Source organism: Aedes albopictus, chromosome 1 (assembly GCF_035046485.1).
Source record: "Aedes albopictus strain Foshan chromosome 1, AalbF5, whole genome shotgun sequence".
NCBI classification, from domain to species: Eukaryota; Metazoa; Arthropoda; class Insecta; order Diptera; family Culicidae; genus Aedes; species Aedes albopictus.
In genome coordinates, this window is record NC_085136.1 from 300,590,421 (window position 1) to 300,618,230 (window position 27,810).

General features: G+C 41.2%; 2 protein-coding genes across 3 annotated transcripts in view; one reads left to right on the plus strand and one right to left on the minus strand.

Annotated features, from left to right (window-relative positions):
- Window positions 1-27,810, minus strand: part of LOC109408847 (protein catecholamines up) — a 519,706-nt gene that overhangs the window by 445,610 nt on the left and 46,286 nt on the right. The window lies entirely within an intron of this gene.
- Window positions 2,444-9,869, plus strand: LOC109409081 (uncharacterized). Its single transcript, XM_062847942.1, has 5 exons — window positions 2,444-2,719; window positions 2,787-4,984; window positions 5,335-9,474; window positions 9,534-9,597; window positions 9,665-9,869. The coding sequence occupies exons 2-3, from the start codon at window positions 3,343-3,345 to the stop codon at window positions 6,930-6,932; spliced, it is 3,240 nt and encodes a 1,079-aa protein (XP_062703926.1). The 5' UTR covers window positions 2,444-2,719; window positions 2,787-3,342; the 3' UTR covers window positions 6,933-9,474; window positions 9,534-9,597; window positions 9,665-9,869.

Here is a 27,810-nt window from a genome sequence, read left to right on the forward strand (position 1 = left end):
TTGAGCCGTTGCTGTTCGTGGAGGATAATTGCTGGTTTAATCGACTTCTCTCGTCGACTAATTGACGGCATTGTTTGCAACAACTAAAATTCCATGTCTGAATTGGATTGAGTGTGGTTCGGCTTGGAGAGCCAGACAAGCGTCGCTGTGTTTTGGCGCTGATCAAGTACCCAGTTCGTAGCCAAATGCAGCCGGAATTTCGGAATCGGAAACCTTGAAATACCCAAGACGTAAGAAGCCATCGTGCACTTGTTGAAGCTGTCGCAGCCCTGCGTTCGCCATGAAAAACCGGACCTCTCCGGACCATAATCCAAAAACCGATAGGCGATTGCACCGAGCCATACCGACGAGACTCGAGAGCGCGTCATCATGTCCAACTAAAACGATTCAAACGACGGCAACTATCTGTGAAACCAACCACGCTCGGTGCGCTTCGCGCACGGATGCACAAATTCGAACGCGAACACGAATCACGTGTTTGGTGGATTCCGTGGCGAACCAGTTCGTGTGCGCGCGCGGGAAACTGGTTCTCCAGCGTCGTCGGTGCTTTCATCTGTCTGGCTGGGATCTCTCGTGCAAAAGCACACCCTTTCCACGCTGGCCTTCAATTAGCAGTTTACTTCCACACAAACACAGGCAAGTGCAATCACTGAAATGATGATGATGATTGCGAGACAGTTCGAAGCGAGTGAAGAAGATGTCACAGCCATGGCTCAGCCAGTTTGCATTTTTATTACCAACAGTTTCTGTTTTCGCTCGCTCATTCAAATCGTTTCAACGATGGTGATGGTGGTGATGGTGATCGGCATCGGACGCCTCTTTGAGAACTCACGCTGGAGAGAGAGTGAGCGGGAGCGATTGATCGTGCCGGTCCGGTGGATTAAAATGACAAAGCACTTATCATCATTACCACCCAACCTATATACAGGTAAGCCAAGTGATTTAATACATTCAAAGAGAACAAATTGCGCTAGTCGGCAACAGGTGGCTTCTAAGTTCTGAATAGACAATGCGATGGGTGTTGTATAGAGAGCCGTATACGGAACAGAAATGATTTAGCAAACGGTGTGAGTCATTCAGGGTGTTTTTAGAATGCTTTAGCTTTAGCGTAGTCGTGTAGGTATTATCGACGTGCGAAGTAAATTTGAACTAGGGGAAAGTGGGGCAATATGCCATTTTTCAAACTTTCATCGTTTTCAATAATATATAGCTTCATTTACTAGGCTTCCAAAGTGTTAACAGCAACTAGACAATATTTGCTCGATACTTCAGCAAAAATATTCACTAAACTAATGTATTTTCATCGATTTATAGCGATTTCAAAAACTGGTTCGTAAAACGGAAGTGGTGCAAAAAGGCCACCTGCCATGGGGTAAGATGCCACTTCATGAAAACGTTCACAAATTACGTCCATCATTTTTCGGGAATTTCTGACTCCCTTTGCTCCTCTGGTCCGCTATTTTCGTATGCTCAATACATGGAGTGTCACCTCTCTCCCCGCTAAACGATGGTCGTCATATTTGAATGACCCCTAACATGAAAAGCGTAGACATCAACAACCATGCGCCTCCATGTGTGTCTCAATCTGCTTGGAAACACTTGGCTGATAATAAAATCACCAGAAAACCTTAATTGCAAGTACGAAAAACCGGAAGTTGATAGTTTTCATTGGGAAATCGAAAGATTTTCCATGGGTATGGCGGCTTAGCTTCTAGAAGAATGTTTTACGTTAACATATCTTGACACCATTCACCTATAGTAATGGTCAAATCACATCGAGGAATGATTTTATGAGTTGGGCCATTTTACCCCATCTTGGCATTTTGGGTTTTGTTCCCCTAGTTGTTGGCATTGCGCTTCATTCAGCTAATTAAGAGCTACAATATGCACTCATCCGAATCGAGTTGCGACACATAAAAGTAGGAAAAAATTCAACCCAGGTCACTTTATAAATATTTCAAGCAAAAGCATATACAATTCACATGCCAAATTTGACAGGTATTGGTCCTGTTGTAAGGAGTGTATCGGAAATTAACTGTAAACGTTCAAAATTCTCTATCTCGACGCATGGTTGGTTTTTTTTTATTCCGGTTCTTCTATCAAATCTTCACAATATAGTCACAGACAAACAGACGTAATACTTGCGAAATTGCCATCGACCACGCTTTTACCGATCATTTTAAATCGTCATAGTTGAGACTTTCACAACCAGAGGCGCGCTCATCGTTTTTCTTTGCATTTGACGTTTCACACTAGCGCCTTCTGTTGACGACGCAGTGTTCGAGGTGTTACGTCTGTTTGTCTGTGATATAGTTAAGTTTGGAACAGCCTGAAAAAATCTGGAAAATGTTTAGTATTATTAAAAATATGGTTCAATGAGTTCACCACACAAAATAACAATCTGTGCAAAATATATGTTTTTTCCCTTCTTACACCCATAAGAAGTGTCACGACATAATCCCTCGTTGTGGCAACACTGGCCAGTCTGACTCTGCATTATCCACTACAAAGGGAGAAACGTCAAACAAGCGATAAGGAAAAAAACAGTGACTATCATAAAGTGCTGAGTCAGTGGAAATTTAATCTTTATTCAACGGTGAATTTATTACATTAGATTAACTATTATTATTATACTAAATTGTGAAATATTTACAGTATCAATCGAAGTTCTCTACGGAGTTAATTTGTCTATCTAATTTGCATTCATTATTATATAATTGTAAGTATAGACTAGGCTTTTACATATGATGTTATGCACGGGAATTAATATGTTAATGAAATTGTAGATCGTACATTGAAAGCGGTGTGGGAATTCGTAAAGGGTCTGAACTTTCGGAAGAGTTTACCAAATTTGTAAGCATATGATTGAATTAACTAAAAATGAATTTAATCAAATAAAATCTATTTGCAGCTTAAAGCACACTAATACCAAAAGGAAGTGTTTGCTATACGGAGTTGGTGACGTAACCCTACAACAAATTTAAGAAATTTGTACGGGAGCCGAAAGATGGCAGATTCACAGAAGTCCCCCCGCAACTGCCAGTCATGTACAAGGAAGGATTCTGCGGAAAATGAGATGGTGCAGTGCGGTTCTTGTAAGTTATGGGAACACTTTAGCTGTGCTGGAGTCAATGAAGAGGTCCGCCAACCAGACCGTACACCTGCAAGCAGTGTGAAAAGCCCGAGACATCTAATCGCGGAAGGCTTGGAGTTCCTACAGTTGAAGATCGCCCATCTAAAGGCGCGAAAGGTGGCTCCAAAGCTAGTTCAAAGGCTGCTTCCCGTAAAACGAAGAAAACTCTAGATCCAACTGGAAGTGTGACTTCAAGCGTGCGTGCTGCTATGTTGGCCGAGCAACTAAAACTTCTCGAGGAAGAACGGGTCCTGGCCGAGCGAGAGTTGCTTGAGCAAGAAGAAATCAAAAAACGGCAGATGGAGGAACAAGAACGACGTCTTGAGGAAAAACGGAAGCTAGCGGAGGAAGCAAATCTGCTTCGTGATCGAAAAATGAACGAGGAAATGGAATTGAAGCGTAAGCAGCAGCAAGTAAGAAGAGAATCGTTCGAGAAGAGGCAGGAAATCATCCGACAACTGGCAGAAACAAGTAGCAGAAGCAGCTCGGTAGTCAGTTCTAAACAGAAGGTGAAAGATTGGTTAAACGGACACGACACAGGAAGATCAGATGGAGATATAGCTGGACAAGTGAATACCTTGAATCAGATCCCAGAAGACCCGGTCAATATTCCCTCGGCACCGTTCCCATTGGAACCGTATAATCCAGTCAATCCGCAACCGGTTGGACAAGTGATCGCTTCCAGCATGAATCAGTTCTCCATGCACCCGGTAGATCCTTCGTTTCTAGCACCAGCTTCGGTGCCTCTCGATCCGGAACATCCCAGACCACTCCGTCATGGATATCAACAACACTCTATCGTCCCGTTAACACCGGTAGTTGCGTATTCACTTTCGCAAGCGCAAATTGCAGCGCGTCAAGTGCTTGGAAAAGACCTACCTGCGTTTAATGGGAATCCAGAAGACTGGCCTATATTTATTAGTAATTTCGAGCAGTCTTCAGCTACGTGCGGTTACTCTGACGCGGAAAACTTAGTTCGTCTCCAGCGAAGCTTAAAAGGTCACGCACTGGAGTCAGTAAAAAGTCGACTACTCTTGCCCGCGAGCGTACCACACGTTATACAAACTCTTCGTACGTTATATGGGAGACCAGAGCTCATCATACGCTCGCTGATGAGTAAAATTCAGCACGTTGCAGCACCAAGGCACGACCGACTAGAAACATTGATTCAGTTTGGCCTGTCGGTCCAAAACTTTGTAGACCACCTTAAGGCAGCCAACCACCAGAACCATCTATCAAATCCAGTACTGATGCAGCAGCTGGTGGAAAAGTTACCTGGATCGATGAAATTGGACTGGGCCGTCTTCAAAAACAAAAATCAGCCAGCAAACCTTGAGACGTTCGGAGATTTTATGTCCGGACTGGTTACTGCTGCTAGCGAGGTGTCGTTCGATCTACCTGGGTTGAGCAACAACATTTCCAAGAACGACAGACATAAGCCCAGAGATTTTGGCGCTGTTTATTCACACTCCGGTGAACGAGCTCCGTTCACTTCTACCGATGGCGCACCTAACAACACAAAGGCAAGCAAGCCGTGTGCAGCCTGTGGGCGAGCCGGCCATCGAGTGTCCGATTGCCATCAGTTCCAAAATGCTAGTGTGGATGAACGCTGGGAACTAGTTCAACAGAAGGGATTGTGCCGCACTTGTCTCAACAGTCACGGAAAGTGGCCTTGCCGGTCCTGGAATTCTTGTGGGATCGAAGAATGTCGTCAAAAACACCACACCCTTCTGCATACAGACTCTCCTCGTCTAGAAAACTTGGGTATCTCAGCAAGTCACGTGTCCTCCGAAGAGTTCAAATGGCCACTCTTTCGAATCGTACCTGTGACCAGGCTTGTCCGCACTCAGCGCATGAAAATTCTGCTCTTTTGATTTACACCACCAAAACCATCGTATCAATGCAATCTTCCTACCTTATCTGATAGAAGGATGTTGAAATATTCTAAACGTCATTTGGAACTGTCAAAAAATTGCACCGCAGTGCCACACTGTGCGCGCAAAGAGAATTTCACCCGGGTGAATTCACCCCAGTGATTTTCTCTTTGCACGCTCAGTGCGGCACTGCGGTGCGATTTTTTGACAGTTTGAAATGACATTTCGGATATTTAAACATCCTTCTATCAAGTAAGATAGAAAGATTACATAAATACAATGGTTTTGGTGGTGTAAATCAAAAGAGCAGAATTTTCATGCGCTCAGTGCGGACAAGCCTGCCTGTGACTCTCTTCAACAACGACAACTCGCAAACAATTTTCGCATTCATAGACGAGGGCTCTTCGTATACACTGCTAGAAGAATCTGTCGCAACGCAGCTGGAAACCAGTGGTCAAATAGAACCCCTCACACTCCAGTGGACCGGAAACGTGAAACGTGTGGAACCGAAGTCACAGCGTGTACAAATTGAAATCTCCGGAAGAAGTTGCGCTACACGATACAAGCTGATGGACGCTCGTACTGTTGGTCGCTTAGTCCTTCCCTCTCAAACACTTAACTATGGAGCCCTAGCAAAACGATTTCCTCATCTACGAGGCCTCCCGTTGAACGACTACGAACTTATACAGCCGAAACTGCTAATAGGTCTGGACAATTTGAGACTGTGTGTGCCGCTGAAGTTGCGAGAAGGAAGACCCTCCGATCCTATTGGTGCGAAATGTCGGCTGGGTTGGAGCATTTATGGGTGCATTCCTGGGCAGTCGTCAAAAACGGCAGTTGTTAGTCTTTACGTTGCGGCGGCACCCGATCAGGACCGAGAACTAAACGAGCAACTTCGAGATTATTTTGCTCTAGAGAACGTCGGAGTCTCAAATCCATATGAGTACACGGAGTCTGATGAAGAAAAAAGGGCCAAAAAACTGTTGGTAGATACGACGCAACGCGTTCAATCTGGATGCGCATTCGAGACTGGCCTGCTGTGGAAATCTGATCATCCGGACTTTCCAGATAGTTATCCAATGGCGTTACGGCGTTTGGAGGCTCTCGAGCGGAAGCTCCAAATGGAACCAGCACTAGGACAGCGGGTGCGAGAGCAAATTGTAGAATACGAACGTAAGGGCTACGCACATAAAGCCAACTTGATCGAATTGACGTCGGTTGAGGCTGGGCTGATTTGGTACCTTCCCCTAGGCGTAGTCACTAACCCAAGGAAGCCTGAAAAGGTCCGATTAATATGGGATGCGGCGGCTAAGGTAGGCAACATCTCCTTCAATTCCAAGTTGCTGAAAGGACCCGATCTATTGACTCCGCTTCCAAAAGTGCTCTACCAATTCCGGCAATATCCCGTTGCGGTGTGTGGTGACATCATGGAGATGTTTCACCAAATCAGAATCCGCTCTCCAGACAACCAATCACAACGGTTCTTGTTCCGTGAAAAACCGACGGACCACCCCAACGTTTACGTAATGGATGTAGCCACGTTCGGGTCCACATGCTCTCCAGCCTCCGCACAATTTGTAAAAAATCTCAACGCCGAAAAGTTTTCCTCAGAATATCCACGGGCATCTGCAGCTATAATAAACAAGCATTATGTGGATGATTATCTGGATAGCTTCGAAACCATCCACGAGGCTGTCGCCGTAGTGAAGGAGGTGCAGTCAATCCACTCTGAAGGCGGATTTACTCTGCGACATTTCCTTTCCAACAAGCTGGAGGTGCTTCAGGAAATAGGAGAAGCTTCCGGAATCGAGCCCAAGGATTTGGACTTGGAAAGAGGAGGAAAGACTGAGTCGGTGCTCGGGATTAAGTGGATGCCGCAGGAGGATGTTTTTGTATACTCATTTGGTTTGAGAGAAGACCTGTAATACGTTCTCCAGAATGGTCACGTTCCAACCAAGCGAGAGATTGCCCGGGTAGTCATGAGTCTATTTGACCCACTCGGTTTCATCGCTTTCTTCCTTGTGCATGGGAAAATCCTTCTTCAGGAGCTCTGGGCTCGAGGAACAGAGTGGGACCAGAAAATACCGGATGATCTATGCGAGCGGTGGCAACAGTGGACGGGCCTATTTGAAGAGTTGAACCGTCTACGCATACCACGATGCTATTTTAGTGCAGCAGTCCCTACAGATTTTAATCGTATTCAACTACATCTTTTCGTTGATGCCAGCGAATTAGCGTTTGCTTGTGTGGTGTACCTCAGCTTGAAAACAGATAATGAAGTACAAGTAGCTCTTGTAGGTGCCAAAGTAAAAGTGGCCCCCATAAAAGCACTCTCCATTCCCCGATTAGAATTGAAGGCAGCCTGTCTTGGAGTACGTCTATTGGAAACTATTCAGCAGCAACACAGCCTTTCAGTTTCCAAACGCTACTGCTGGAGCGATTCTGGAACCGTGCTCGCTTGGATTCGCTCACAAGATCATAGGCGGTACAACAAATTCATCGCTGTACGTGTTGGTGAAATATTGACATCCTCGCAAAAGTCCGAATGGAGATGGGTACCGTCAAAACTAAATGTTGCGGACTTCGCCACAAAGTGGGGTAACGGCCCAGAGTTGACTACTGACAGTCCATGGTTCCAGGGGCCACACTTTCTTCGTGATCCAGAAGAGCGTTGGCCGCAACAACGTACGATTACTCCAACGAATGAGGAGCTCCGACCTGCACGTCATCATTTCGTGCATTTTGTTCCTGTAATGGACTTTTCTCGCTTCAATCGTTGGTCCAAAGTACATCGTGTAACAGCATACGTATTACGATTCATAGAAAATCTCCGTTCAAAAAAGGAAAAAAAGCTGTTGGAGCTTGGGACCCTCAACAGCAAGGAATTACTGCGAGCTGAACAAGCACTATTCAAGGCGGCACAAAGGGAAATGTTTCCAAAAGAAATTGCCGCCCTCCTTAGTTATCAAGGCGTACCAGAAAAGCGAGACAACATCGTTGACAAATCCAGCATCATCTACACCAAGTGGCCGTTTATGGACGAGGATGGAATTCCACGAAGCCGCGGTCGAATTGCTGCTGCGCCATACGTAACAAACGACGCTAAATTTCCCATAATTCTACCCAAGGAACACCCCGTAACACTACTCCTTGTAGACTGGTATCACTGCCGGTATCGTCATGCCAATCGGGAAACCATCTTTAACGAAATTCGTCAGCGCTTTGATATTCCAACACTAAGAAGACTTCTGGATAAGGTTGCACGGGCCTGCATTTTCTGTCGCATAACGAAGGCTGTACCAAAATCACCATCAATGGCTCCACTTCCCTCAATGCGTGTTACAGCCTTCATTCAACCGTTCACCTTCACCGGACTAGATTATTTTGGACCTGTACTGGTTAAGGTGGGCAGAAGCAACGTAAAGCGGTGGATTGCTATCTTCACGTGCCTCACCATCAGAGCTGTACATATTGAAGTGGTACATTCCCTGGCAACTGAGTCATGTGTTATGGCTGTGCAACGATTCGTGGCACGCAGAGGTTTGCCAAGAGAATTTTGGACAGACAATGCAACGTGTTTTCACGGAACCAGCAATGAACTAGAAGCGCAAAAGTTGACCAGAAACAAAACGCTCTCCGAAAAATTTACTACTGCTGAGACCTCCTGGAGATTCATTCCCCCAGCTGCTCCCCATATGGGCGGAGCATGGGAAAGGATGGTCCGCTCGGTAAAAGTGGCTATTCGAAGCATGCTTGACAACCCTCGGAGACCAGATGACGAAACTTTGGAGACAGCCCTTCTCGAGGCGGAGGGAATGATCAACTCAAGACCACTCACCTACATCCCTCTTGAACATGCTGATCAGGAAGCTCTAACTCCAAATCATTTTCTATTGGGCAGTTCTAGTGGAGCAAAACTGTTACCGATGGATCCTCCAAGCAACCATTCACCATTGCGAAGCAGTTGGAAACTTGCTAGGTATATCCGTGATCAGTTCTGGAATAGGTGGCTGAAAGAATACCTTCCTATGATAACACGGAGATGTAAATGGTTCGATGACACAAGGGAACTGGCAGTAGACGACTTAGTTATGGTTGTTAATGGGACTACTAGGAATCAATGGATTCGTGGGCGAATCGAAGAAGTGTTTCACGGAAAGGACGGTAGAGTAAGGCAGGCGTTGGTCCGAACATCGACGGGAACAATACGACGACCAGCGGTGAAGATTGCTGTATTGGATGTCGAGGGAAACTGTAACCCAAGCACTAGCGTCCATGATGCCTTGGACCCTCTAGTGGGATTACGGGCGGGGGTATGTCACGACATAATCCCTCGTTGTGGCAACACTGGCCAGTCTGACTCTGCATTATCCACTACAAAGGGAGAAACGTCAAACAAGCGATAAGGAAAAAAACAGTGACTATCATAAAGTGCTGAGTCAGTGGAAATTTAATCTTTATTCAACGGTGAATTTATTACATTAGATTAACTATTATTATTATACTAAATTGTGAAATATTTACAGTATCAATCGAAGTTCTCTACGGAGTTAATTTGTCTATCTAATTTGCATTCATTATTATATAATTGTAAGTAAAGACTAGGCTTTTACATATGATGTTATGCACGGGAATTAATATGTTAATGAAATTGTAGATCGTACATTGAAAGCGGTGAGGGAATTCGTAAAGGGTCTGAACTTTCGGAAGAGTTTACCAAATTTGTAAGCATATGATTGAATTAACTAAAAATGAATTTAATCAAATAAAATCTATTTGTAGCTTAAAGCACACTAATACCAAAAGGAAGTGTTTGCTATACGGAGTTGGTGACGTAACCCTACAAGAAGGGTATAAATATCGCTCGAAAAACCGACTTTCGATCCGAGGCCCGGAGGGCCGAGTCTCATATACCAATAAACTCAGCTTGACGAACTGAGCAAATGTCTGTATGTGTGTGTGTGTATGTGTGTATGTGTGCATGTGTGTGTGTGTGTGTGTATGTGCGTTACAAAAAAAAGTCACGCACGTTTCTCAGCCGTCTGTCAACCGATTTGAGTTCTCTTGGAAGCAAATGAAAGCTACTACATCCTAGTAGAACGCTATTGAATTTTTTTCGATTGGACGTTTGGTTACCGAGATATCTCTCGAAGAGTACTTATGAGTCATACTTCTAAACTTTTTAAGATTTTTGACCAAGTGTATCATAATAAATATTTCGACCGTTTGTCAATCGATTTGGGTTCTCTTGGCACCAAATGAAAGCTACAGCATTCTAGTAGATCGCTCAGAAATTTTATTTCGATTGGACATTTGGTTACAGAGATATCTTTCGAAGAGTACTTCGGATTTATACAACTAAACCTTTTGAGATTTTTGACCAAAAGTATCATAATAAATATCTTACCCGTCTGTCAACCGATTTCGGTAATCCTGGCACCAAAGAAAAGCTACAACATTATAGTAGAACCCTATACAATTTCATTAGGATTGGACATTTGGTTACCGAGATATCTTTCAAAGAGTACTTGGGAGTAATACAGGTTAACTTTTTGAGAGATTTTTGACCAAGGGTACCATAATAAATATCTCAGCCGTCTGTCAACCGATTTGGGTTCTCTAAGCACCAAATGAAAGCTACAATATGCTTGTATAAGGCCCTGAAATTTAATTTCGATTCGACATTTGATTACTGAGATATCTTACGAAGAGTATTTCAATAAATTCTTTTTTTTATATTCACTTGTTATCTTGCATTTGTTTTTGACCAGTCTATAAGAAATTATTTTTCAATAAATGATGCAAACCTCATACAACGTGTATACTAGCAGGTTATTGCTTTCAACAAAATTATAAATAACAAATTACAAATACACAGGAATTTTATGGAAACTAACAATATGTTAAATGAAAGCTTTGAATTTATATATTGTGGAAAAAATACAAGAACCAGACAGCCAAAATAACTAGCTAATGCCAAAACTGATTAGCTATATCATTTTTGTCGTTTTTACACCATAACCATGAATACCAAGTACTTCGGAGCTAATTTAATTGACTGATTAAGATATATTAGATAAAGTGTATCTCGCTGATTTTCTTACCTATTTGTTAATCGATTCAAGATCTTTTGGCAGTTAACCCTTATGTGGCCGACAGGGTACCCGGGTACCCTGCATTAATTTAAAACACACGGTGTAGAAAAAAGCAAAAAGTTTGTCGGACACATAACGGTTAATAAAAGATACAGTATTCCAGAATATGTAAGCTATTTTTTAAACATTCCATACAAGTGTCTGGCATTTCTGGTAGTTTAGTCCATGGTCCATGATGCTATTTTGGAAACCAATCCACTAGATGCCAAATCCACAATATTTTCTAGAACTTTTGGTCAATTACACAAAATAAATATGTTAAATACAAATGATACAACAATAATTTTAATAAGTGTAAGAAGGGTTCTGTTCACCATAGGTGGATTAAATCGGTTTTTTCTAATTTTTTTTAACGTTTCAATAATTTGCAGCGAAAAAAAAATGTACTGGGAAAGAGCTGGAACATAATAATTATTATTAGCAGTTATGTACACTTAGACCTGTGCGCCGCCGCCGCCGACACTTTTTGTCCCACGCCGACGCCGACCGAGGTATCGGCGGTGCGCCAAACGCCGCCGTTTGTCACGCCGCCGATTTTCATTTTTCGCGCCGGTGATCAGTGCACGAACAAAATTAAGTTTACATAAAGTTGAGAAAAAAAAAAATACCACGATCACTATCATAAGAGTTCGATTACAATAACTGATTTCTTAACTTTTAGAACCCACATTCACATCTCCCCAGAAGTCAAAGAAATTCAAAAAATTTTTCAGAAGGATTCAGTGATGCCTCCAGGAGATCCACCTGGGATTTCTCCAAAAAAATACTTCAGGGATGCTTCCTAGAGATGCATCAGATTTTCATTCAGAAGAAGATCCTTCAGGGATGCTCATAGGATGTCCTTCAGAGATTAGTCTGAGTGTTCCTTCATGGATTCATTCAGAAGTTGCTTCAGGAATTCCTACAGGAGATTCTTTAGGAACTAGTCCAGGAGTTTCCCCAGAAATTCATCCATTTGTTCAAGAATCCCTCCTGAAATTCCTTCGGGGATTCCTCTTGGAATTACTTAGGGATGCCGCAAGAAAATTTTTCAGTTGTTCTTTCAGGAGTTCATTTAAGGATTGCTCTAGCTAGAAGTTCCTTCGGTAATCTCTCAGGGATTTCCCCCAATAGCTCCAGAACTAGGGGCAAGACAGATCCAACGAGAGAAAATCTGTGTTCGAAGTGTTGTTCAGAATTCCTCACAGTTCCTCAGATTTTCTCCCATTCACGCCAAAGTATGATCTGGCACCAATGTCAAACTGCAAAGTGTTGCGTGTATTGAATGAAAATTGCTGTTTTGGGGATGTCTTTCAACAAATTTCGTCGATCAGTGACAAAAAGAGTAACTCAGAATTTTTCAGAGTTGCTCTCGTTTTCACAGTGTCTTGCCCCTAGCTCCAGAAGGGTTCAGGGATGCCTCCAGGTGTTCATTAGGAATTCCTTCAGAAGTTCCCAAAGCTATTTCAACGGGAGTTTGTTCATGTATCCTTCCATAAGTCCCTTTAAAGTTCATTTTGGGAGGATTCATAAATGACACCTGGAGATCCATCAAGAATCCCGTGAGAAGTTTCTTCAAGAATTCCTGCAGGAGGTCTTCAGAAAATAGTCTAGGAGTTCCTGCAGGGATTCCTTCTGAAGTACCTTTAGAAATTCCAACAGGTGTTCTTTCCAGGAATTCCATCAGAGATGCCTCCAGGAGTTTCTTCAGAGATTCCTCCTGAATTTCTTCAGGAATTCCAACAGAAGTTCCTTCTGAAATCTCTACAGAAGTTCCTTCAGAGAATCTTATGCGAAGATCCAAGGATACCTCCAGGAGAATTCAGGGATTACCACAGAAGTTTAATTAGGGATTCCTATACAAGAGTTCCTTCCAAGATTCCTTTAGGATATCCTTAGGGGATTGCTCGAGAAGTTCCTTTGAGAATTCTTCCAGAAGTTCTTCCAAAGATCGCTCCTGGGGATCTTTCAGATTGTAGATTGAGAACAAGATTTTTCCAGGAAAACTCACGGATACCTCCAGGAGTTACATCAGAGATTTCTCCAGAAGCTCATTCATGAATTCCTACAGGAGTTCCTTCAGGGAATCTTGTATGTGGAGCGGATCTGGTTGGATGGTTAGAACACTTGACTATCACGCCGAGGACCTGGGATCGAATCCCACTCCCGACAAACTCGCAAAAAGTGAGTTCTTCCTTCGGAAGGGAAGTAAGGCGTGGGTCCCGAGATGAACTAGCCCAGGGCTAAAAATCTCGTTAATACAGATAAAAAAACAGGAATCTTGTAGGAGTTCCTTCAATAATTCCCTTAAGATTGTAATCAAGCATATTTCCTGGATATTCTTGAGCGATCTGAGCGAGTTTCTACAAAAATTCCTCATGGATTTACTTCTGGAATTGTACCAGGAATTATTTAGACAATACCTCCTGCAAATCCTTCCCCCTACCCGGAAAGATCCGCCAGGAAATCCTTTGGATATTCCTACCGGAATTCTTTCGAGCATTCCCCTGGAACCCCTGGAGGGATTTCTCCTGTAATTTTTTCGGGGATACCTCCTAGATTTCCTTCAGGGGTTCTCCTGAACTTTTTTCGAGGATTCCTCCTGGCTTTGTCCTGGAATTCTTTCGGGGATATCTCTTGGAATTCCTCCGGAGATTCTTCTTTCTTTCGGGGTTTCCTCCTAGACTTCGTGGATTCCTCCTTCTATTATTCTGTCGAAATTCGTTGGTGATTCCTCTTAGAATTCCTTCGAAGATTCTACCTGGATTCCTCATGGAATTCCTCCAGGGATTTTTCCTGCACTTCATTTAGGAATTCCTCTTGGACTTCTTCCGGGGATTACTCCAGGAATTCATTCTGGAATGTCTCCTGGAATTCCTTTGCGGATTCCTCCTGGAATTCCTTTGCGGATTCCTCCTGGAATTCTTCCGGGTATTCCTCCTGGACATCCTTCATGGATTCCTCCTGAAATTCTTTCGGGCCTTTCTCCTGATATTCTAACCGTGGATTTCCCCTGAAATTTCTTCGGGGTTTCCTCCGGAAATTTCTTTGATGATTTCTCTTAGAATTCTTCCGGAGATTCCTCCTGGATTTGCTTCAGGGATTCCTCATGGAATTCCTTCAGAAATTCTTCCAGAATTTGCTTGACTTCCTTCAGGGATTCCTCCTGGAATTCCTTTAGGGATTCCTCCTGGAATTAATTTGAAGATTGCTCCTTAAAATCCTTCAGCGATTCCTCCTAGAGTTCCTTCGGGGATTTCTCCTGGGATTCTTTCGGAGATACCTCCTGAACTTTCTCTGAGGATTCCTTTAAAATTTCTTCGGGAATTTCTCCTAAAATTTCTACGGGAATTCCTCTTCGAATTTCTCCGGAGATTCCTCCTGGAATTCTTTCGGGTTTTCCTCTTGGAATTCCTGCGGGAACTCCTCCGAGAACTATTTCAGGGTTTTTTCATGAAATTCCCATGAGGGTTCCTACGAGGATTCCTCCTGGATATTTTTCGATGGTTTCTCCTAGAAATACTGCGAGGATTTCTTCTCGAATTTCTTTAAAAAACATCTGGAATTTCTCTGGGGATTCTTACTGGACTTCGTTCATCAAATCCTCCTGGGACTTTTTCGAGGATTCCTCTTGATATTCCGGCGTGGAATCCTCCCGGAAATGAAAAAAAAAAAACTTTTGAGAATCTATGATGGAACTGATGGATTTCCGGAACTCCTGTAGAACTCCCGGAAGAAATCCCTTAAAGTCCCAGAAGGAATATCTGGGAAGGAACCTTTTAGTAATCTTAGAAAGGATTCCAGAGGGAATTTCTGATGGAACCCCTCAAAACAATCTCAGATAAAGAAATCCTAGAAGAATCCAAGGATAAATTTGTAGGGAAACCACGGAAAAAATCCCGAAAGAATCTCAGGATAAAATTGGTGGGTTATCCTAGAAGGAATTCTTGAAGGAATTTCGGAATTATTTTCTAGAGAAGAAAGAAATTTAGGAACTCCTGCAGTAATTTCTTTAAAAACCCCAGCACAATTCTCTGGAAGAATCTCGTAAGTACTTCCTGGAGGAATCCTGGCAAGAGCTCTTGAAGGAACCCCTTTAGGAATCTCAGGAGAAACTCCTGAAAGAACCCCAGAGGGAACTTCCTCAATAACAATCCTCAATAAACCCCCGGAAGAATCACATCAAGAACTCCCTGGGAATCCCACAAGAAAATCCTGGAGGAGCCTTGGAACACATTTGTGAACAAACCGTGAAAAACTTCTTGGAGAAATCTCGGATGGAATTCCTGTGGAATCTCAGAAGGACCTCCTGGAGAGGTACCACCGTGCCGTCATCCAGCCATAAATAACAACAACAACAACAACAACATCGTAAACAACAAGACCACGAAACGTCAAAGACTAAGAAAAAATGATCTTAGCAACCGCGGATTGCAGTGCCCTATATCACCGCCAAGCTAGGATCAAAAAGTTTCCGTTGCCATCGGGTTATTGGATAGACAATTCTACCGCATTCCGCATTTGGTTTACCGCATTCCGCATTTGGTTTACCGCATTCACGGAGACAAATTTCGTTCGTTTGAAACAAAAATATTCATGTTTTTTTCGGTAAACTGATAAAACGTTTAAAACTAAAATTTTAATTTTTAAAACTAACGCAATACATATTGATTTCGACAATACCCATTGAGGAGCCCTCCGTTCCGCCGTCGAGAACGTAAACAAAACTCACAAGTTCCAGCTGCAACATCAAGCAAGATATCCTCCTGCAAAAAAAGGCAAGGTCCACCAAAAGTTTCCACGAAATCCCGTTGTTTTCGGGAGCGTCTGTTATTTAATAGATGTACACTTGATGTTGACATTGGAAGTACAACACGGGAGGTAGTTTTTCCAGGGAAGGAAATGACTTAATAAGTTTAATGGGAAAACAAATATTTCCGTAGGGTCGACCTGCCACAAAAAAAAAAAACAAAAATATTTACATTTATTTCTAACTTAATCTGTCAGAAGATGCCTTTTTGTTTCAAACATGAATCAACTTCAAATGTGACGTTCGATTTGCTCCAAACAGTTTTATATATGTGGCCTGAACAAATTGACAATTTATTTGAACTTACCTCAAATATTTTTGATTTAAACATAGTTTTTTCTGCGTGTTTATTTTATGTTTTTTTTAGTAAACTGGCTTATTTTTAACATGCATCCTATTACTTACTTTTTGTCTTTCTCGCACACCAAAGTGTACTGAAAGGCTATATGTTCACTCAAAAAACGAATATTCAATCGAAGAAGGCTCGGAGGTTCAAGTCACATATACCAATCAACTCAGATCGACGAATTGAGATGATGTCTGTATGTGTGTATGCATGTATGTCTGTGCGCATAAAGAGTTCACTAACTTCCCACTGGCCGATTTTTCGGATTTTAGCACGAATCAAACCGGAATTTTACCGCATTGTTTGCTATTAAAAATGGTCAGGATTGGTCAAGGCGTTCCTGAGTTATGGTGATTTCAGTGATCCGGACCAGCATCGCGATGCATCGTTAGAACTGGCCGTATACAGGGTGTTAGGCTCCTGAGTGCAAACTTTTTAAAGGGTGATAGAGGACCATAAATGGTGAAAAAAATTGTTCTACGCATATGGTCAAATCTCAACCGTTACGTAGTTATTGAACTCCCCATGTTTTTGACTCTTATTGCCTTAACTGGCTATAACTTTAAAATGGTCAAACTTATCGCACTTTCTTAACCCTTATTCGAAAGATTATTGAATTTTCTATCAAATGGCATCTTTGAACCGATCGGTTTAGTTAAATAACTAAGTTTTCTAGATCAAATAGCCTAAAAGTTGTGTGTTTTAATTTGTTTTTGTCAATTATCTTTGATAAATGCATAATAATTTAAAATTCTTTCTTTGGCAAAGTTGTGGCCCCTGTTTCACTCTACAATTCGTTCTTTGACATCAAACTTCTATCTCTTATCGTTACCTTGCAATTTCGATTTAAACGTCGCATTTCAGATCAGAAATTTGCAATCGTCATGGTAAGCACTTTTTTGCGCACTGTGCTGCACATTTAAATCAAAATTGCAAGAAAATTATAAGAGATAGAAGTTTGGCGTCAAAGAACAAATTGTAGAGTGGAATAGGGGCCACAACTTCCCCAAAGAAAGAATTTTAATTTATTACGCATGTTTTAAAGATAATGGACATAAACAAATAAAAACACGCTATTTTCAGCTATTTTGCTCTAGAAAACTTAGTTATTTAGCTAAACCAATCGGTTCAAAGATGCCATTTGATAGAAAATTCAATAATCTTTCGAATAAGAGTAAAAAAACTGCGATAAGTTTGACCATTTTAAAGTTATAGCCAGTTAAAGCAATAATAGTCAAAAACATGGGGAGTCCAATAACTACGTAACGGTTGAGATTTGACCATATGCGTAGAACAATTTTTTTCACCATTTATGGTCCTCTATCACCCTTTAAAAAGTTTGCACTCATGAACCTAACACCCTGTATAAAACTGAACCAAGCCCCATCAAACTGCGGCGAATTTTGGAACCATTAAATATGGGTGAATTTGGTATGGAGAAGATGTCCGAAGTGCAAAAATGTTAACCAGAATATTCAAGATGGTGGTCTTAAATCCAAAATGGCGGCCCAAAATTCAAGATGGCAGCTGTTTAATGGAATTTTAGACATTAAAACAATGCAATATGAGTATATTTGGTATAGGGAAGATATCTGGAGTCCAAAAATGGCGACATGAATATCCAAGATGGCGGCCTAAAATCCAAGATGGCTCCAAATTCAAGATGGCGTCTGTTTAATGGAGTTTAGGCCCTGAAACCAATATGGTATAGGTATATTTGGTATAGGGAAGATGTCCGGAGTCTAAAAATGGCGACCAAAATATACAATATGGCGCTCTAAAATCCAAGATGGCGTCTGTTGATTTGAGTTTTAGAACCTAAAACCATGTAATAAGGGTATATTTGGTATTAAGAAAATGTTTGTAGTCCAAAAATGACGACCAAAATATTCAATATGGCGGTCTAAAATCCAAGATGGCGTCTGTTGATTTGAGTTTTAGACCCTAAAACCATGTAATAAGGGTATATTTGGTATGGAGAAGATGTCTGGAGTCCAAAAATGACGGCAAGAATATTCAAGATGGCTTTCTAAAATCTAAGATGGCGTCCCAAAATTCAAGATAGCGGCTGTTCAATGGTGTTTCAAACTATTAAATCATTCAATATGATTATATTTGGTATAGGTAGGATTTCCGAAGCTTAAAAATAGCCACCAGAATAACCGATTGGTGGTCCTATATCGAAGATCGCGGCTGTTTAATGGAGTTTTAGGCCCTAAAACTATTCAATATGAGCATTCAATATGATTCATTCAAAATGGCATTCAGAATTTCCAAAATGGCGAATAATAATTCAAGATTCCAGCTTTTTTAAAGAGTTTGAGGTTCCAACATCAAATTCTAACATTTTCTGGGAGTTACGTAAGGCATTCCTTCGAGAAATTGTATTGTGAATTTCTGTGTAAATCTGCAAAATACTCATCAAATTCTTAATATTCAATATCGAAGAACGCCTTCATTTGATGCCTAAAAAATCCGAGAGAATTACCACATTAATATTCTCTAGGAAGTTTTTTTTTTGGAAATTTATCCAAATGCCTGGAAATTCAACCTATAAATCATACAGATTCGAAATTTCGAGTCACAAGCACACATGCATTTACTTTGCTTTAGTTTTTCCCAACTCAGTTGGATCGGATACACGATTGCAAAATGAAGCCGGCAAAGCACCTCTCGACGCCACGATGACATATTTTTTTTTTGCTTTGCATAACGAAACTACTTCCGCACGCGATACCACACTTGGACACGCAATCTTCATATGGAAACCGCACTATCTGAATCTGCCACCACCACCAGTTCTCCGGGTGCTGTCAACCGGAGATTGCTTCGCTCCCAGGTCTCATTTATTATATGGAAACGCGACGACCATTGACAACCACAAAAAAAGTTATTCGCATCCACAAGAGCTGGGGAGGGCAACGGGCGATCTTGGGCAACCGTTTGATCTGAGATCTCGAATGTCGTGTGGGGCGGCGGAAATATAAATTGCAACGGATGCAGCGAAGAAACTCGATTACCCTTCTGCAACTGTGGAAGGTGTGCCTTTCCGTTAGGTAGAACTTACAGCGTGGAAAAGCAACGTTGGTTCTAGGTGTCTGTCTGTACTGAAACAGAGTTGCATATTGTGAAATTTTCCAACTGAAAGCCACTCAATTATATTGTTTCTACCGTTGTTGACAGCCTTATTTCGACAACTTGATGCAACCGCCGTCGGCAACAGTTCCACCGTGCACCCGGTGTCAGTCGATTGCACGGAGCCGTTATATTGTCGAGGAAGTTTTCGAAAGCGAAAATGTTTGGGCCTCTCCTGCCTCTTCGTCGTCGAGAAGCCGATAATTGAAATAAAGGTGCGCCGCCGCCTCGCCATTACGAATCGCGCAACCACGCTGTACTCTGCAGTTGTGTCTTGGGCCTTGTGCAGCGACGATTAAGGCAGCCACGATCCTGAAAGCGAAAGTGAACAACGGGCAGAACATTGCTGGATGTCGTCACCGACCGAACCGAGCCACTTGACCTGGCTCTGTCACATGATTCATCACAATTAAGTTCGCCGACTGTCGTGGGTCACTGCATTTGACCTACCACCACTTACCACTCGGTCACTAGAGCAAAAAGAGCTCCAGGCAGGGTTGCCAGCAAGAGTATTATAAAGTTTTTACAGTACACCTACTGGTAACTTATCACGTTTCCACATTAAGGTTTTTCTTGTATACATTTTATACCCTATATATTCATGGAAACTTATAACTTAATAATACTAAGCTAGTATTGTATAAACCTTTTTACCTTTCTCGTACACGTACACCAAAGTCTACTGAAAGGCTATATGTTCACACAAAAAAAACGAATTTTTGATAGAAGGCTCGAGGGGTCAAGTCACATATAAAAATCAACTCAGTTCGACGAATTGAGATGGTGTATGTATGTGTGTATGTATGTATGTCTGTGCGCAAAAAGAGCTAACTAACTTTTCGGGCACTTCCCATTGGCCGATTTTTCGAATTTCAGCACGAATCGAACCGGTACTTTACCGTATTGATTGCTATAGAAAATGGTCCGGATCGGTCAAGGCCTTCCGGAGTTATTGCCATTTCAGTGATCCGGACCAGCACCGGTAGAACTGGCCATATATAAAACTGAACCAAAGCTCATCATGCGACACATAAAACTACGTCAATTTTTGTAACCTCCATCATGGTTGACGAATTTTGTGCGAAAATTCTACGATTTTGGCCCAAAATTCAAAATGGCGGCTCAAAATTCAAGATGCCGGCTGTTTAATAGTTTTAGGCTCTAAAACCATGCAATATGGGTATATTTGGTATGAGGAAGATGTTCGGAGTCCAACAATAACGACTAGAATATCCAAGATGGTGATCCAAAATCAAAGATGGCGGCTGTTTAATGGGGTTTTAGGCTCTAAAATCATGTAATATTGGTATATTTGGTATGGGGGAGTTGTCCACATTCCAAAACATCCAAGATGATGGTCCAAAATCAAAGATGGCGGCTCAAAATTCAAGATGGCGGTTGTTTAATGGAGTTTTAGGCTCTAAAATCATTCAATATGGGTATATATGGTATTGAGAAGATAACCGGAGTTCAAAAATGGGGACCAGAAGGCTTAACCATCAAAGGCCAGATAAACGATTTGATTTTTGTTAAACGTATAATAACATGATTCTCATCAACATGTAAAATGATCTCTCGAAGGCACGAGAAAGGCACCATCGCCGCTAGGTGGATTAATTAGGGGTTTTTCAGCTGCTCTCACTTCCATGTATCGCTCTCTCTCTCTCTCTCTTCTGCTTCATAAATTCCTCCATGGGTTCCAGTGTAGAAATTTCTAGGTATTATTTTAGAAACTCCTCTGAAGATTCCCACAGAAATCTTCCAAAGATTTTCGAAGAAAGTTTTTCAGGAATATCTTTTTAATTTTTTCTTAGAGTTCCTTCAGCATCTCTTTGGATTTGTTTAGTAAATTAAAAATTCCCTCTAGAATTTTCTCCAAAGTTTTCTAGAGATTACTCTTAGAATCAATTTAAGAACTCGGTTACAAAATCTTCATTGGATTACTTCTGAAATTACTCTATGGATTTCCTTAGACATTTCTCCAGGAATTCCTTCCAGAAAGTCTTACACGGATTCCCTGTGAAAGTTCTTTACAAACATTTGCCATGGATTGCTTGAGAAATTCCATTTAAATTTCTTTCGAAATTTTCTCTAGATGATCCTTCTGAAATGTCTTCAAGAATTCCGCTGGAAGAGCGTCTACGGATTTCCTCAGAAGATGCTTCACAGATTTGTTAGGAAATCCATACGAGAATCCGTTCAGGGAATCATCCACGAATTTCTTCAGAAAATCTGAAGTTCAGCATTTCCCAAGAAAATGCTCCGAGAATTTCTTTAGAGTATATTCCACAATCTTCTTCCGATTTTTTTATGAGATTTGTCCAAGGACTATTTTAAGACATCTTCCATTGGTTTAGTCCAAATTTTCTCCATGGATTCCTGCATAAATTACACCACCAATTTGGTCTTGGAATCTATCAACGTTTCTCTCGGAAGAGTTTCTGGAACAATTCTAGCTGATTCTAGAAAATCCTCCAAGTATCGTCTTTCTATAAAAATTTTGGAGAAAAAAATGATAAATCCAGAATGAATTTCTAAAGGAATCTCAGCCGGTGTCCCTGGAGGTGATAGTGGAGAAATTTTTAGAGAGGTACGGAAGGAATACATTCTAAAAGTATTCTCAAATAAATCTTTCGAAGAATTCTTATTGAACTCATGAAATTCAAGAAATTTTCGCAAGATTGCCCCTTCTACGATAATTTTGAAAATTCATTGCGACATATTTTACGGTTTGCATGGACTGGTTTTGCCCAGCAATAATTCTTAATTAGACGCAACATTGAAGTCATTTCCATGAGGGTGTACCAGTATAGGGCCGCTGAAATTTGGAAACCTTGAGCAACCAGCTCTGATTCTACCATGACAGTACTGAGATTAATCTTTGATTCTGGCAACGCTGCCAGTAAGAGAACATTCACGTGGTTCAACCACCCTTCTTATGCGAATGCAGTTTCCTTCTCGAGTCACTACTGTGTAGGTCGTTGGACGCCTAGTCGAGTGTCTCCTATCCACGTTAAACAAAAACAAAAGCGAGTGCATGCAAATTGTTGTCTACTCGCGAGAGACATCTCGTACCCGCGACCTCCCTCCACCATGGATAGTCTGTCAATCAACAGCACAACCTGACACAGCAATTTGTCGCACAACGATTGCACTTTGACGTTTTGGTGACGACGACAACGACAGACGGGCGGCATACAGCGTGACTAGACTGTGTCCCAGAAAATCTCAAAAGCCAATTATCCCATAGCCATTACCACAATCGCGCAATCCGTGCCTGGGCGGTGTTTCGGATTACCCAATTGTACTTTTTCGCGTCGCGCCAAACCTGTTTGAACCTCCTACGGGTCACAATCTGGATCTTTCTCCGGCGCTTAGGCAACGTAGAAACAAAGTGGATTTGCCAAAGTGATTGATACCCGGAGATATGACAACTACCACCAGGTGTCACGCTTCGGCTCACGAATCAGATCAAGTGCAGCTTTGCTTGCAGCAGTATGATTGAGTTCAAGCGTCGTTGTCGCCGCTTCGGCTGATACGACGCGACACTCTGGCACCGAAGATCACGTTTTTTGTCTCCGCTGTCTGTGGTCCAAATCAAGGTTTTTATATAATGGAAGGTTAAGCAGGACGTTTAGTTTATGGAGAAAAGCAGAGGAAGCCAAATTTCAAAGGAATTTGCTGAGAGGGGGTGTTTGTTTTCAGAATTTCTCACGGTGAAAAAATAATGGCCGCTCAGCCAGTTTTGACATCTAAGACTACCTTAGAATATGTAAATACCTTGGTCCAAATTACGATACATATCGATGATGAAGCCTTGCTCTAGCACACCTCTTGCGTAACCAAACACTCGACTAGTAGCCGCGATGGTAGCGATGTGTTTGTCGCAGTAGGACCTACCTGCGGTCATAAATTTGGAAGCCCAGAAGTCCGTGGTGACTGGTGACACAAAAGCGAAATTTGGTTTGCGTTTTTTACGATGGAATCCAGTTTTGGTGAAATTGAGTTGGCGTCCATTTTTATGCGATAAAATCTGATCGAACGGGCGATTGCAGCTCGTGAAGTCCACTTTATTTAGGATAAAACTGACTTTACGTTTCTTATTCTCCGACGTTACATCTTTTTTTGGAAGAGAACCGGCTACAAAGCTTAATATTATATGAGCACTTCCACAGTTTTAATGTGAGCTATCTCTTTGCCAATTGGTCATTTTTTTTTCATAAGTAGGGAGACTGTTCCCTCTGTTCAGCGCGGTGCTCTCAATTTCCTTCTACTCAAAACAAAGGATTGAAGCGCTGATTGTTGTGATTCTTATTTTTGCATTTTTGGCCTTTTCCGTACACCAAAGTGTACTGATAGTCTATGTTGTCCACTCAAAGAAAATAATGTTTCTTTTTACCAAAGGCTCGGAGGGTCAAGTCACATATACCAACTGACTTAGTTCGAATTGAGATAATGTCTGTATGTGTGTATGTATGTATGTATGTGCACGAAAAACGTTACCTCACTTTTAAGGCACTTCCTATTGGCTGATTTTTCCGATTCTAGCACGAATCGAACCGGAATTTTACCCGATTGTTTTCTATTGAAAATGGTCCCGATCGGTCAAAGCGCTCCGGAGTCATGGTCATTTTAGTGATCCGTGTAAGAGTGCTAAATGAAACACGTCTTCTTGCTTCAGTGATAAAATATAAGTGACAGATTTATTACCTAATCATGCTCAGCTTACTCTGATGGTAACATAGCATATCTAGCCTACTACATCTCTCCTCCGTTTTATTTTAATTTTAATTTGATGTGCAACTGCACGGAATAGAAACACAGTTAATTTACGGAAGAAATTAAATTAAATTTGAATATCAGAATATACAATATCCGCGCTCGTCTTATAACATCCTTTTTGATAGCGATAACTTCTCTTCTGAAAAGAATGGCTGAAAATTAAATTAAGTAGCAATACAATTCTGTGAGATAATACTACACAGTAATACTTATTGCTCCTTTTTTTCAAAGGATGAAAATGTCTACAATTTGATCATGTGTTCGCAATGGTGGCCTTTATCGATTGATGCTCGTTTTGGGTTTCACCTGTGATCCATACACTTTTCACATTATTTTTTTTTTTTTCATCAGATTGAGTAAGCGGTAGCAACTTTGTAATATATTATATTGTCAATCATCCATTCTGTCATATCTCTACGACCTCTTATACTCTAGTACTTCATTTCAAAATTCTGTAGAGTCCAGTACCAGATTACACCAAGAATTCTTGTTTTTTTTAGTCATAACTAAATATATGGTTTCGAAATTAGTAGGTGGACCATTCGCAACTATCACAGTTTTCGGGCTGGTTGTTCAAGTGCAAATGGTAATCTATTTTTGTTTTTGTGAAGTAAATATTTAGTTGCAATATTTTTACCTACATTCAATGCAACGTAAATAGCCGTTTTATAGTGGTATAAAGTGCTCGATCATCGCATCATTTGATTACTAATGCAGTTGACTCTCTACATCTCGATATCGACGTAGCAGCAGTTTTTATTTATTTATTTATTTTTTATTTTGTTTTTTTTCGTATAGCAGAAAATATAAAATGTTCTGGACTTGATACTACTAATCCTTAAATGGTTTCACCTTCTTTGAAGAAGGTCAAGGTTTTCATACTAAGAACTATAAAACACATAAAAAGACACGGTTGATTACCAAAACGAATTCTCAGAAAAAATCAAGATCAGATTAAAGAATGCTTATAACGATAAACTGTATAAATATACAGTACACCAAATACTAAACTTTTGTCACAACAATTCAAAAAACTTAATAAGAGTTACAATATAGAGACCATCAATGAAATCATCACTTTCGCTATTCTGAAATCATCCAATTAATTCTGAATTACAGCATGCGATATATTCACTCAGATGTTTCATGGAACTTTGTTACACAATTTGCTTGAGCAACTTATGTATGGTTCAAGTATGACTAGACTTAGCAATATATTAGTTTCCATTACTAATTTGTGACAAATTGAAAATTCTTTGGCATTGTCAGCTTTTTCAGTACCTCTCTCAATATTTGTATTCTATTCCTATTCACCTGCGTTTAAGGGATATGTTTCATAGGATCACTGTTCTCATTTGGTCTAATTTGATGGAAACACTTATTTCAGTTGAAAATTCCAGAAAACGCAATCGATTTGTTTAAAAATTCTTTTCAGCCATGTAAAGAATTAGCTTTAAGTTCATTAACGAAAATATCCTAACCGAGATAGTTAATAAAATCTATTTGCAGCTTTGAAAAATTGCCTGTGGCAGAAAAGTTAAAATTTTTAATTATTTCATCATTTTCCAATCTACGTTGTCCGTGAGCGCCGGTGTGTCAATTGTTTGAATTTTATCAAGTGAGTAGTGGTTTCTTTCCTACTTTTAGTACTGAATTCAATATGCAAATGTCGCCATGGCAATTAACGAAAATTTCCAAACAATTCATCTCTACTTTTGCAGCATATATGAAATACAGAATATTAATTCTTATACTTTTGGTCTTTTGACTTTTGTTTCTATGCGGACTAGAATTCAGCATTCTCTTCGCTTACTCACCAGATGTACGGACTGGAATTCTTGGTTCCCTTCGTTATTCTGGGTTTAATGTGCGGACTGGAATCCTACATTCCCTTCGCCGGAGAACCAGGTGTACGGACTGGAATTCATCATTCCCTTCGTTATCCTGGGTTTCAATTGCGGACTGGAATTTTACATTCCCTACGCTAGAGTACCAGGTGTACGGGCTGGAATTTTTGGTTCCCTTCGTTATCCTGGGTTTTGGTTTGCGGACTGGAATTCAAAACATTCCCTGCGCTCTTCAGGTTCATGGACTAGAATCAACTTCTGTCCGTCTTCCTGGACGTAACAATCAACACACTTGTTAGGACATTTGGAGTGATTGATGTTCAACTAGGACATTTTAGATTACGTGAAATAATAATTACCGTAGTATTTCCCCTTCCACACTTATTGTGATGACCGGATCTTACAGTAAGCTTCGTCAGACTTCACAGGAACTTCTTGGTTCAGATGCTTCACAGTTGTTTTCTCCTGGTCGGAATCCAAAAATCATCCTCGTCTGCCAATGTAAAGCGCTGTTTGCAGTTCAGAAGGAATTTTTCGGCCTATCTTGATGCATGGGAAATTCCTTGCCTGAATCGCCCAAGAAAACATTTTTCTTCGATCACAGTACGCAGTTGCGAAGAAATGACAGTTCAAATGGTAGTCACCGTGAAAAGTTTCTGCCAGGAATCGGTCAAGAAGTTTCTTGAGCGATTCCTTTCAAACACCAAACTAGGCTTAAGAGTGCTAAATGAAACACGTCTTCTTGCTTCAGTGATAAAATATAAGTGACAGATTTATTACCTAATCATGCTCAGCTTACTCTGATGGTAACATAGCATATCCAGCCTACTACAATCCGGACCAGTACCGGCGGACCTGGCCATATGTAAAACTGAACCGAGCCCTTTCAACTGACCCGACTTGAGTAACCTTTAGCATGGGTGACAAATTTTGTGCGGAAATCATCACTAGAGACCAGAGATTCTACGATTTCGAACCCAAAACTCAAGATCGCGGATCAAAATTCAAGACGGCGGATGTCTAATTGGGTTTTAAGTTCTAAAATCATGCAGTATGTGTGTATTTGGTATAGAGATGATGTCTAGAGTCCAAAAATGGCGACCACAGTATCCAAGTTAGCGGTCTGAAATCCAAGATTTTTTCTGTTCAATGAGTTTAAGGTTCTTTTGTTATACCATTTCCACATAGTGTTCTCTCCACTTGAAAGCCACCATTGTTTTGTCCGTCGGCAAGTTTCCACCATGGTTGTTGTACATGACGGGAGAAGGCACTGGTTTTCTCCGCATGCAATTGACAATTCCGAAAAACTTCCGTTTGTCATTCTGTTCCATACTCTCTTGCGCCTGAGCAATCACATTTTCGATGAACAAATTGAGATTCGAATTATGAAAAGAAGTCCGCGTACTCCGGTGAGACTCGAACTCACGACTCTCAATTCGCAAGACGGGCGCTTCTATTCTTTCAAGCTACGGAGTCACTCGACTATCTCCGTCACCAGTAGCCGTAGAACTCAATTCAATTCCACAGTCGCACATGGTTTTGCTTCTTTTCACAATCGAAATCCCCTTCGGCTGGGATTAGATGAACAACGAAGTCTTCAGCTGGAACTCCTCCGATATCTTCAATTGAGAATTTCACATTCCATTTTTTTTCTTTAAATCCTCCAAAGTTTCTTCTACTTTACCCAGAAATGTCACCAGGAATTCATGCAAAAGTTTCATCAAAACGTAATGCAATCCGTTTTTTTTT

Excerpts from the sequence above, each read along its gene's own strand:
- LOC109409081 (XM_062847942.1), top strand. The coding sequence starts at position 3,343 with ATGTTGGCCGAGCAACTAAAACTTCTCGAGGAAGAACGGGTCCTGGCC. Across the intron at positions 4,985-5,334 it reads CAGGCTTGTCCGCACTCAGC|TGCGGACAAGCCTGCCTGTG; the intron begins GCATGAAAATTC and ends TCATGCGCTCAG.